We start from the raw sequence: 13,990 nt of genomic DNA, 5'->3' as shown, positions 1-13,990 counted from the left end.
TCAGATTAGGTTATTGTAATAAATAATATTATAAAAAAAAAAAAACAGTTTTAAAAACAACAGAAAAGTCAAACTGTCAAAAATTCAGTAGAATTATTGCTTTAAAAAGTAAATACTCAACTGCATGATTCAAATTTTCCATATCTTCTGAAATATATCGGCATATTCAAAAACCATGTGAGAATCAATAACTGCCGAAATATAACTTCGATTTACGATACGATCAGCGTAAATTGAGAGCATCGAAAAGTGATTATCTAAATGCACGAGTCAAACCATTACATGTAAATTTCGGCACAAAAGTAAAGTAAAGAAAAAAAGAAAACAAAATGTTTTTACTNTAAATTGAGAGCATCGAAAAGTGATTATCTAAATGCATGCCATTACATGTAAATTTCGGCACAAAAGTAAAGAAAACAAAATGTTTTTACTTTTCAAAAGAAAATTCTTTCTGGAAAAACGTACTGCAACAATGTCGCCATGTCGCTGCGATTCTGCCCCAGGGTGTACAGTGAGTGGAAACCTTTCAAATTAAGGTAAAAAGATTACGCAAGAATAGAAATAAGTGGAGTATATACCTACATGAGATAATATGTTTCATATAATTAAAATATATTTAAATACATATTTTAATTATTTAAAATTCCCATTAAATTAGGTAGTAAAATAAAATAAATATCCTTTGAATTCCCATCGTTCTTTTTCACAGCCTTTATGAAGGGATTGAGCAATAGATGATTCCATTAGATCCACATAACGGACTACTTGGGGAGCAAATGTAAGTTGTTGATGGAACCTCCCTCCGCATAAGTTTTCTGAAGAAAAGTGGTGCTTAAATGAAAAATGCACATAATATACTAATAAGCAACATTAGGATGCTGAAGATACATGCAGTGGGTGGGTGGATTATTCATGTTTTAGCCATTTTTTAGATTTTTTCCACTTTATAATAATTTTCTTATGTATTGTAAATAATATTACTTTTAAGATCATTTCTGTAGTAAGTTTTTTCTTTGCGATTATTAGTGTAAATATTGTATTAAATCTTGTTATTATTTTAAATATTCTCCAATAACAAGTTTTGATGTTGAACAGAGGCATTCTTTCAATTTTAAGAAAGTTAAATATTGAATTTTTACATGTGATGTATATATAAAAACATGGTTAAAAATATAATTGATTACTATCTTCACTGGAAAACAATCCCAAGTATTTGGAGGCTGTTCAGCTAAAAGTGTGTGCATATCAACAGCTAACAATGACCAGAAGATCTCCACGGGTTCGACCATGCAAAAGTCTGTAAAATTTATTTAACAGCTATCCTAATCATACCTAATGAATATTTCTGTCATCAAAAATTATACAGAAAAAAGTTTTTTCACTAAATAACAAGAGTANAAAAAAGTTATTTCACTAAATAACAAGATAAATCTAAAAATTTTGTGAATGGCATTTACGAATATTTCAAAAGTAACAAGAGTAAAAAATGCAATTCTATGCATACACACATGAGATGGCTGATAGAAAGGAGAGTAAGAAGAAGTTTTGTTTGAGCAGTGAAACATATCTACTATTCTAAGTGTATGTCTAAGAAATGCATTACATGTAGACCTAGAATCCATATTCAATTGATTTAACCTTTAAACATTTCAGAGAAGGAAAGGAAACCATACTGATGACAAGTCATATTAGGGGGGACCATAAAGAGATGTGGCGATTCCAGGTATGTGACATTTTAACATATGCTTGTGAAACCTAGACCACGTCTTGTACAGATGAGGCTATGTTGGGTACCTCTGAGAGAAAGGTCTTGAGAGGTGCTTTATCTCTCATATAATGAATCTGACGTTATTAACTTTATTAAAGGACAAAGAATAAAATGGGCAGGCCATGTTATCAAAATGGACGAAGAGCATACCACAAAAAGAGCTTTTAATGTCAGACCAATTGGCATGTGAAAAAGAGGCAGGCCGAATTTGAGACGGATGACATAGAAAAAGACTTTTTGGTCTTAAAAACTTAAACTGGAAAAAGGTTAGCCTGGAAAAAACTTCTTGAGAAGGCCAAGGCCCACCCTTGGCTGTTGAGCCACCGATGATTCATTGAAAAAGTGGGAACATTTGTAGAACAGGAAGGAGTGTTACCAGAAATAAAAGGGTTCGGTGCAGAAGATGAGGGAATAATCAAATTAGGCGAGAAAGTGTAGGTGAGATGTATCTGGAAGATGTAGATGAGAAGAGAGTACGTCCTACATCCAAAGTTCTGTTATTATATATGACGTTTAAAATTTTGGCTTTTACTTTCATTTTCACGCTATGCCTCAGCCTTTTGAGGCTAGATATTAAAGACATGGCAAGGTCATAGTCTTTCTCTTCTTTTTTCGCTTTTAAGAGTTCTTATACCGCCCTTTCAGAAGTGTCCATCTCCAGCTTTCTTTTTTTTTCCCTCAGAGGAAATTGGTATTTCTGATGAGTCATCATTTCTTTCCTCTTTTTCACCATTGGGAATGTTGGATATTGTTTTCGACGCTAAAACGGTTATCAGAAAAAGCAGATCTGAAAAATACGGGCTTTTCTTCCTATGTCTGCCACCATCAAAAGAATGATTCTCCGTTTGGTCCCTCAACTCTTTAATGAAGGAATTCCTTAAGCAATTCCACCTTTCTGAATTTCCATGCCTGTAAGAATTACGAAAAATATATTTGCAGGGTGCCAGCCAATTTTTTCAACAAAAAATAAGCACTTTTAAAGCACTCAAAAAATATTTTTAAACCCTATGTACATTAACAAAATACAAACAAATTTTCTAAGATTTTACATGATCATGATAAAACAACTAGTTTCTAACAAAGAATTCTTTTCTAGATTATATTAGCTACCATAAGAAATTTTTTGAAAGATTTTTCAGTTCGATTTCAGAGTGTGGAAAATGAAGCCTGAAGCTGAGAATAACTTGCAGAATGCAGTAGAGTAGCACATGACAACACAATGATCTCGCCAAATTCATCAAATATGTATAATGATTGGCGCTTTCATTCGCTATGGAACGACAGTTGGCTGAAATGGACTGGGGTCGAATGAATTATAAAAACGCTGAATAGAATAATGTGAAAAATATATAATATAAAATTGTTTACATTATTTTTATATTGAAAGAAATTAATTGTACGTTGGTATCAGTTACTTATACATACAACATTGAATTTATCAATATCATGAAAATTCTTGTTAATGATAGGAGGTTCATTCATTTCATTTAGTACCAGAATATAGACAAAACTTGCCCTAATATTGACAAAACATATACATTTCAGAATTAATATAGCTATAAATCTTTTGTAAAATTAATAATGTTATTTATGTGTTACGCTATTGTTTTTGGAATGTGAGATATGTTGGACAAACTAGTAACTCCAGGGTATCTGCTACATTTTAGATTTTTAAATCCATGACTAATTCCAAGAATTTTTCATGACTTAACAAAGTTACTTTTTCCTCCCGACAAAAAAACAACGATAAATTAAAAAAAACATTATAATAACATTAACTGAAATCATAAATATTAAATTTAAAAAAACAGAGTAAAGAAAGAGTTGAAGCAATAAAATAGCAGAAAAAATACAAAAGCAAATATTTTTTTTCTTTTTATCCCCAGAATTATATTCTAAAGAAACTCTTCTTGTTCATCGGAAAGGAAAGAAACACTCCTGATTTTTCTGCTCTCATTTCAGAATTTAAAAAAATTCACCAATGGCTGGCTTGCTTCAGCTAGATTTTTAAATTGATAAAATAAAAAAATTAAATAATAATAAATATTCTGAAATCACAGAAGTTTAAAAGATAATTCGTTCTAGAAATTATGTTTTTTCTTTCTTTTTCTCAAAGAACACCATAATTTTTAAAGAACATGATAAAAACATTTTATGTTTTAATAAAATATGACTGCGAATTGGGATTTTGTTAGAAACTCAGATATTCAGAACACCATAAAATTGGGGGGATTCCATTTTAAAAATTAGATTTTTCGGCAACCTAAATCCATGACTATACATGATTTTTTTAAAGAAAATAGTTAAAATCCTGACATTTTATGACAAATTTTGTTCAATACCGAAGTTCATGATTCTCCATAATTTTCCAGGTGCGAGGTGTAACTCTCTTAATATTAGAATTAATAAGCATCGTAAAGATATAAACTAATGAAATGATCAATAACTTAGAATTGAATCATTAGAGAATCATCTTTTTTTCATTGCATCATATATTTTTTTCCAGTTTCTCTACAGAATTACAGTATAACTCGGATTCCCTAACAACAAATTTATATAAAAAATAGAATAATTATATATAATTAGAATAATTAATTATTCAAATCATGAACAATTTCTTTACAGATGAGCAAGATTGAGTAAATTTTTTTAACAGTAAAATTCACAGAATATTAACTAACATGATGAAAACTAGTTTGTACTGCAAAAAAAACAGATCTGATCAAATACATAAAGAGCAAATACAGAGGGTGTTAATTTTACAGTGAGAGAAATAAACAATAAAATATATTAACCTGTTAATATAAGACACCAACATATCACATGCCATGAGTTTTAATCTTTGTTCCAAATGTTTGGCAAAAACTTCATCAGGCCAATGCAGGTCCCGGATGAAAGATTGTAATGCATCTAGTTTCCAAAAAAGATCTTCAGAAGTAATGCATCCATGCCTACAAGACGAAGATGAAAATGCAAAACCACAAATCAATGAAATAACTATTATTACAACACAACATTTGAATTTATTAATCAGGGGTATGTCTAGGTTTTTTTAGAGGTATTTTGTGAAAATTCAGACATAATCAGTGAAAAATTAAAAATTATATTAAGAAACCAACACAAAAATATGTGAAAGAAAGAAAATATTTTTAAAAATTGTCAACAAATAAAAATCATTTGACTCGTAAATTTCTATATATTTTTCCATATATATTCAAAAATAATTTTACTGTTGGAAATTTTGTGTTTAAATTTGTATCCAAATTTAAAAATCCATAAAAATCATGGTCTATAACTAAATTTCAACTTGAATTTAATGAAAACATGCATTTAACAATACTAGCACTAAAAGTTATTTTTACTGAGAACATTTTTGATTAGGTCAAACAGAAAAAAGTTTCCCAGGGAAAAGATGTTTCATAGAAAATAAAGGTATGTTAGAATAAATTTACAATAGTGATTAAGGTTATGTTAAAATGTTTAGAATAACGTTTGAATTTCGACTTCTTGTACAGTTTATATAGGAAGAATTGCCATGTTTCATTAAAAAAAAACTGTGCAAGAAAAGAAGCTCGCTTTGATATGGCGTAAGCGACCGGCATACCACATTGCAGTATCTGACCAAACACGAACTACCTTTTTGTAAAAGACTGGTGACTGTAAAGCTCCTATCTTCCATAGATTGCAATGAGAACGGAGTTTGCATGAGAGCTTGCCTTCTTAAAAGTATTTTGCGAAACTAACGTTTTTCCAAACTTGAATTTGTGATGGAACCACTAAAAGGTAGTAAATTTACCCTGCACAGACCCCTGTTAATAGAGATCAATTGCACACAGCATTTTAGGATACATATGTAAAATTCAGGTTTCTTCCTTACAATGCAATTAATTTGAGAAAAAAAATGAACAACAAATTTTATAATATTCTTGTAGTAAATGGTCGATTTGTTTTGCCAAGCTGATTTACAGTGTGAGTTTTGAGAAGTCACTCTCTCCAGACTAACACTATTTTCCTATTATTTCCTAAGTCCTCTTAAAAAAGAAGATTATCTCCCACAAGAATTATAGCTGTGATAGAATTCAATGAATGGATACCACTAGTTGATTCATTGCGATTTTGTGAGAAGCTGGGAGAGCTGTGTTAAGATCACCATACTTTGGAGTGCTGACTTGANTGGTAGATACACCACAGAGTCAAACAAAAAATTTATGTTTAATAGATTCATTATTAATGTCAGAAACACAATATGAATTAGATTAAAAAATTGTATTATCTTAATGCTTTAAGAAATATAATTTGAGTAAAATAAAGTGGTATTATTATTAATTAGAACTATATTTATTAAAAATTTATTTTAAAAAAGAACAGTATAATTTTTTTTAATTGAATATGTAATAGTTTTTTATATTAATATTATGAGTGATATTCTATCATTTTTTTAGGGGGGGGGGGACGCACAAATTATTTTCTTCGTATTTTGTAAATAATCATCAGAATAAAAAAATTTAAAACCATGAAATCCATAGTAGTAATTGCAACAAAAAAAAGAAAGAAAGAAATTCGGCAACGAAATTACATGACTTGAACTCCACAAATTTGTTTTTAGCTCTCAGATTAGGTTATTGTAATAAATAATATCATAAAAAAAGCAGTTTTAAAAACAACAGAAAAGTCAAAAGTCAAAAATTCAGTAGAATTATTGCTTTGAAAAGTAAATACTCAACTGCATGATTCGAATTTTCCACATCTTTTGAAATATATCGGGATATTCAAAAACCATGTGAGAATCAATAACTGCCGAAATATAACTTCGATTTACGATACGATCAGCGTAAATTGAGAGCATCGAAAAATGATTATCTAAATGCACGAGTCAAACCATTACATGCAAATTTCGGCACAAAAGTAAAGTAAAGAAAAAAAGAAAACAAAATGTTTTTACTTTTCAAAAGAAAATTCTTTCTGGAAAAACTCTAACGTACTGCAACAATGTCGCTGCGATTCTGCCACAGGGTGTACAGTGAGTGGAAACCTTTCAAATTAAGCTAAAAAGATTATGCAAGAATAGAAGATACACGAGATAATATATTTCATATAATTAAAATATATTTAAATACATATTTTAATTATTTAAAATTCCCACTAAATTAGGTAGTAAAATAAAATAAATATTAATACCCTTTGAATTCCCATCGTTCTTTTTCACAGCCTTTATGAAGGGATTGAGCAATAGATGATTCCATTAGATCCACATAACGGACTACTTGGAGAGCAAATGTAAGTTGTTGATGGAACCTCCCTCCGCATAAGTTTTCTGAAGAAAAGTGGTGCTTAAGTGAAAAATGCACATAATATACTAATAAGCAACATTAGGATGCTGAAGATACATGCAGTGGGTGGGTGGATTATTCATGTTTTAGCCATTTTTTAGATTTTTTCCACTTAATAATAATTTCCTTATGTATTGTAAATAATATTACTTTTAAGAACATTTTTCTTTGTGATTATTAGTGTAAATATTGCATTAAATCTTGTTATTATTTTAAACATTCTCCAATAACAAATTTTGATGTTGAACAGAGGCATTCTTTCAATTTTAAGAAAGTTAACTACTGAATTTTAACATGTGATGTATATATAAAAACATGGTTAAAAATATAATTGATTACCATCTTCACTGGAAAACAATCCCATGTATCTGGAGGCTGTTCAGCTAAAAGTGTGTCCATATGAACAGCTAACAACGACCAGAAGATCTCCACGTGTTCAACCATGCAAAAGTCTGTAAAATTTATTTAACAGCTATCCTAATCATACCTGATGAATATTTCTGTCATCAAAAATTATACAGAAAAAAGTTTTTTCACTAAATAACAAGAGTAAAAAATGCAATTTTATGCATACACACATGAGATGGCTGATAGAAAGGAGAGTAAGAAGAAGTTTTGTTTGAGCAATGAAACATATCTACTACTCTAAGTGTATGTCTAAGAAATGCATTACATGTAGACCTAGAATCCATATTCAATTGATTTAAACTTTAAACATTTCAGAGAGGGAAAGGAAACCATACTGATGACAAGTCATATTAGGGAGGACTATAAAGAGATGTGACGATTCCAGGTATGCGACATATGCTGATGATCACTTATAAACATTGAAAGATTCTGGAATTAAATAACAATAAGGGACAGTGTTAGTAGATCATTCGCAGAGGTTTCAGCAAATGCATAATGCTTTCTCATTTTATCCCGCACTCACTGAAGACAAATAACATTTAACATAGAAAAGGCCTTTGAAGACTCCCTGAAGACAAGTTGCACCCTCTTTTGATTTAATGTAAAAAAGGCTTTTGAGGACTCATTTAAGGACAGTAACATTAATTCATTGCAAAAAGAGCCTTCACCGTCTCAGTTTGTGCAAGTGTTTCGTGACTAACTGATTTTGTCTTGAGCGTAATCAAAAATGTTTTAATTTACCCTTCCATTCAACAAACCTTTTAAATGCACTTTCTATTTATTTTACGTGTATTCATTGAGTCAACTTAATTCAAATCGGATCCCTAACATTGCATCAATAATTAAACTGATTCAAATTCTTATCAGAAACATTAAATAAAAGAGCAAAGCAAGTTGAAGCTTTCTATAAGGTTCTATAAGCGAAGTGCTGATTATATAAATGAATAAAGTTAATTAAATATAAAACTGTTATACATAGCACAATTTAATTTTGAAACGTTACATTAATTTCCGAAAGTTGAATTTAATTTTTAGCAGTCAATTATTAACTGGTCACCAAATTGAATTGTGAAGAAAAAAGTATGGACATGTTTTGGTTTCAGATAGTGAAAATGCTGGATTATAATCATTCTGCAATTTTTTTTTCTGAATCTTTAAAATGTTTTCGATTATAAGATTTTAAGAGAACAAATATCAATCTGTTCTAGAAACAAATGCTATTTTTTGTGCTTCTTGTCAACTTTTTGATTGATAAACAAATTAAAAGAGATAGAAACATTTTATACCACAAGAAGTCTGCAAATATGAAGAAGAAAAAATTCTAAACAAAAAAAAATTCTGAAAATTCTACAACAGGCCAATAAGCTTTTTCAGTAAACATTCAATTTGTTTCACTTTTAAATGTACACAACTTTTATTGACTCTATACTATTTGCACAACTTTTCACCTTGACTTTAACTATTAACAATTTTCAAAGTCACTGAATTTGGTACAGAGTAAGATAAAATTTAAAGCAAGCACTTTTTAGCAATTTAGAAGCTGTTTTAGTACAAATAGTTTCAAAAACCAAACAAAAACATTCACACATTTTCTTTTCAAATCTGCTACAAAACAGTTTAAACTAACTTAAGAGAGAATAAGTCAGGAAACATTTTCTATAATATTGAGAAAAAACATCTTCTAAGATACCAAATAAAAAAACCGGAAGTTTCATATTTTCTACAAAATCCAAAACTTTCTTGAGAAAAAAAAAGAAAATCTAATATAGACAACCCTGTAAAATTATTATTATTCATATTGCTCTTTTAAGAATTAAGATTTGTAGAAGAAGAGAAAAACTTTAAAAATGAATTATAACCATAAATATAACCAGAGAAATATTAAACCCAGTTTAAAAAACATAAATTTTTTTAAACAAGTGAAACCAAAGCCCACAGAACTTCAGATCCTTATCATAAAAAAAAAACTCAATGAAGTGTCATTTGAGGTCATTGCTATTATTGAATTTTTTCAAAATAAATGATATTCTGATGATATAAGGTGGCAGATGTATGGGAGATTTAAAATCGCTAAGAAATCCTGTTCAATACGATAATGCAAGGCCTCACACATTTTCAGTAATATGTACAAAATTATAGCAGCTTGGTTGGGAGGTAATGTTGCATTCCCCATATAGCCCTGATTTCGCATTATCATTTAATATTTAGATCATTTATCATTTCTTGATCACCATTTTTACAAAATTTTTAAAAACTTAATAATAAAAATTACCTTAAATCACATAAAATTCTGATAAAATTACCATTCTATGACAAATGACATTTCTAGTTTAAAAAAATACTGATCAGGACCTGATGTTATATGAACTCTGGACCATGAAAAGATTAAATATANATTTATATCATTTATCATTTCTTGATCACCATTTTTACAAAATTTTTAAAAATTTAATAATAAAAATTACCTTAAATCACATAAAATTCTGATAAAATGACCATTCTATGACAAATGACATTTCTAGTTTAAAAAAATACTGATCAGGACCTGATGTTATATGAGCTCTGGACCTTGAAAAGATTAAATATAACAAGATGGTGAAAATCAAAAAGTATGAAAGATTTTATTCTAATTTTATTTTTTACATAGAAAGAGTTTATTTCACTCTAAAACACCGAAATTATTTTCCAGCCAACCCAATAGCGAAATAATAGTTTTAAGGGGTTCCAAGAATTTTCGCCGAGTCTTTTTTTCTTTTTTTAATGTGGGCCGCTAGAATTCAGGTATTATAAAAAAAAGTTGGGCCATAGTTTAAAAACTTTCTAGGTTATAAAATGTGCTTCATACAAGTAAACGATAAAAATCTGCTTCTAATAAAAGGTCTATTAAAAAGCTTATATCATTGTTTTAAACTCTAAAATAATTTTAATATATTAAGTATAGTCTTTATTTAACTTTATTAAAAATTATAACTTAAGTTTAAATTAGGTTATGAGAAACTACAAAAATAATAGAATCTTCTAAAGAAAAGTTATATTAAAACCACAAAATTTAAGAACAATATTTTAAAACTGCTACAATTTATTTAACTAATTTTATTTTAATATTTCAACAAAATCCAGGCAATGTCAGAAGTTTAGAATGTCTCACGTTGTAGGGGGTAACAAATGTGTTACTTGCCTCTTCTTTTTTTCCTTTAAGTGAAGTTTCTTTCATTGTTATTACTCTTCTTATATTTTAAAGTAAAAAATTAATTTGACTAAAAATATTTATTTGATTATAAATTATGCATTGTAAATTGATTTGAACTAAACTAAAAAACTAAAAAACAAACCATTGAACTTATAAATGGAGAAATAGATACTAGGTTCTCAAAATTTATATGACTAGATTATACCAGATTAACAACACATTCCTACTAGATTAACAACATGTGATTCACATTTCTCCAATAAAAGCATTTTTTTAGTTCAACAAGTTCAGAATAAAATTCATTATCAATTTATTTTGTCACTACTGAAAAAGCTAATCTACAAAGTGTGTATGGCCTATAAAAAATTATTAGGTATAATCGAAGCAAGTACACAAAAGAAATGCTAAGTCAAATATTAGGACATACTCACCATCATTGAAAACCTTTTAGAAAAAATTACAAAACCAGTGTACTATTAACACAGTAAGACAGATATTATATACACTATGTGTTCTAAATTAGACTGATTGTATTCAAAAGTTTTAAAGTTCCAAAACTTATAAGAAGAAAAAGTTTATAATAATCAAACAATTTAATCAAGTTAAACAATTTAATTTATATGTAGATACCCTGTATATTTGAACTTTGGCAACTTCGTATACAAAAGTGCAACTAGTCATTTTTAGGTAGCTGGAAAAAAAGGAAATGAATATGTTGGGAACCACTGAAACTGGTTTCTAGCATTCAATCTTAGCACTCAATCTTAATGGTTCAAGGAAGTGACCTCAAATATGCTAACTAATTAGTACAGACGATATTTTAAGTTATGAAATTAGACACAGAAATGTACTTTCTCTAAATAAACATGCCTTTTTTATTTCTGATCCTTAAAATACAGAGGATAGCTGCAATCTAGAAAACACGATCCTCATAGTTTGGTGAGGAGAGTGGTCCAAAATTTGGACCCCTTAATNGTACAGACGATATTTTAAGTTATGAAATCAGACACAGAAATGTACTTTCTCTAAATAAACATGCCTTTTTTATTTCTGATCCTTAAAATACAGAGGATAGCTGCAATCTAGAAAACACAATCCCCATAGTTTGGTGAGAAGAGTGGTCCAAAATTTGGACCCCTTAATTTAAATTATACTTTTTGTGTATTTTGCCTATCTTGAGAAATTCCAAAGCAAATTGAAAAAAACCTTGCACACAATTATAAAATGTGTTTATCCAAAGATAATTCCACGAAAAAAAGAACTTTTAATAAATATTTTTAAAAAAATTCTTATTTTATATAATATTAGCCAAAAAAATTTTAAATTGTAAGATATGCAATTTCTTACATCAACTTATAGAATGTAATTTTACATTACAAAATACAAAATTTCAGCAAAATTGGTTGAATAGTTCATGAAAAACAGAATTTTAAACATCTGGCTTTTTTTAAATTCCATTTCTCATGAACAATTAAACCAATTTTGGTCAAATTTTGTAATNTGGTTGAATAGTTCATGAAAAACAGAATTTTAAACATCTGGCTTTTTTAAAATTCACGGCTACAAACACGTAAGATAGTCCTTAATTAACATTAAAAGTACAATACAACACAAAATGTTGCACCTAATACTACCAACAATTCAATTCTATGACTACGAGTAGAAATGAATTTGCAAGAGCCATATTTCTCCCACTATAAAGGGAATAAAAGGTACAATTAAATTAAAAGTTAAAACTGTTTTACTGTGTTATTAAAGACTGTTTCATAGAAAGAATTGAAAACAGAAAAGTTGAAAGGTAGAAAACTAATAAATTTGTTAAAACATAAAAAATATTGATTTATTTAAACAGATTAAGAAGTTAGAAGTAAGAGGTAGTGAAACTAAAAACCAGGAAACAAAATATCATACAAAGATAAATAAATAAACAAAAAAGAGGATAATTGTACCTCTCCTTGATACACTTTAAAATATGCATATAGATTTACAGATTTAAGGCCAACTTATGAAATATTAATATAAACTTTTTAGTAAATTTATTTATTGAAAAGTTAATTACTAATCTTCCGTTAACTATAAAGGATTAAATATTACAATCATGGTTACCTGAAAAGTAAGTCAATTAATAGTAAGAACATGATTGAAGAAAACGTGCTTGATACTAGTAGTAGTAATATGAATATCAAATCATTTGCAAATTGAACTTATTAATCATTCATAATAAAAGAAGTTATGAAATTCATGCAAAATGTATGCACTAAAAAGAAAAAGAAAAGTAAAAAAATAACTTTTAATTATACACTGTATTACAAAATATATATAAATTAGATGCAATTATTTACAAAAGCCTGAAGCTTAATAAATTAAACTGAGTTATTTATTAAAAAAAGGTTGTTAATAGCTGATTTATACATAAAAGTGATATATTTATCAAGAAAAACATCAATAAGATTTGATAAATTAATATCAAAACATATAGAAGCATCAATTATTTATAAAGTACTAATATATTAAAAATCCAAATTGATATTGAAATTAAGATAAGTATTTACCCGGATAATTATGAAGACACAGAAATACCTTTTTTTCATTAAGATTTATAAAAAAATTATTTTAAAAATTATAAATATTTCATTAAAATATGTCGTTTAATATTCACAGTTGAGTAAAGTTACATAACCAAATTTTTAAAAAAAAAATACGAAGTAAAGTATTTTGCTTCAACTGTGTAATTAAAAATATTACAAAATATATATCGTACTCCTTCAATGTATGCTCTGTTACAATTTTCATACAAAAATGTTTATCATTTCAAAGTTATTCATAAATTAAACTAGAAAACATGGTACATGTATATTAAGCTTAATTTTTAAAAAAAATCTTTACTTGAAGAGAGAACAATTACATCATTGTCCTAAGTTTTAAAAAAAATTATAACTTTCATATTTAAAGGAGACCATAAATAATTCCCAAAATAAAGAATAACTGAATTAAATACACAATCGAAATAAAAAAAACATCAAATAAGGAAATAATTAAGTAAACTAAAAATCCTTAAAGTTAAACAATAAATCAAATAATGCATTCTCAATCATAGTATAAAATGCAAATGGCATACATTAAAAATTCTACAAAACCTAAAAAAGGGAGAAAAATAAAAAGTTAATAAAATATACTTGCTATTTGGTATTATTTCTCTAACCACAGCATAGTTCTCATTGTACTGTTGCAAAAGATCGACACATAATTCAGCTAAATGTATCTACAGTTTCTTTCCAGGTGACCCATCTCTGA

The 13,990-nt window shown here is 28.0% G+C and overlaps 1 protein-coding gene across 2 annotated transcripts; it reads right to left on the bottom strand.

Moving 5' to 3' along the window:
- Positions 1-1,732: 1,732 nt before the first annotated feature.
- On the bottom strand, positions 1,733-13,958 carry LOC107456356 (calcium-dependent secretion activator; the record flags this gene model as incomplete). Of its 2 annotated transcripts, XM_043056868.2 has the most annotated exon segments (6): positions 1,733-2,677; positions 4,564-4,719; positions 6,711-6,800; positions 6,947-7,098; positions 7,438-7,550; positions 13,877-13,958. In XM_043056868.2, coding segments are annotated over 6 exon segments (861 nt in total), but the record flags the coding sequence as incomplete, so codon positions are not given.
- Between the last annotated feature and the right edge of the window lie 32 nt (positions 13,959-13,990).

This window comes from Parasteatoda tepidariorum, unplaced genomic scaffold (genome assembly GCF_043381705.1).
Source record: "Parasteatoda tepidariorum isolate YZ-2023 unplaced genomic scaffold, CAS_Ptep_4.0 HiC_scaffold_1262, whole genome shotgun sequence".
Lineage (NCBI taxonomy): Eukaryota > Metazoa > Arthropoda > Arachnida > Araneae > Theridiidae > Parasteatoda > Parasteatoda tepidariorum.
The sequence above is the reverse complement of the archived record's forward strand: the minus strand, read 5'-3'. Positions and strand labels throughout refer to the sequence as shown.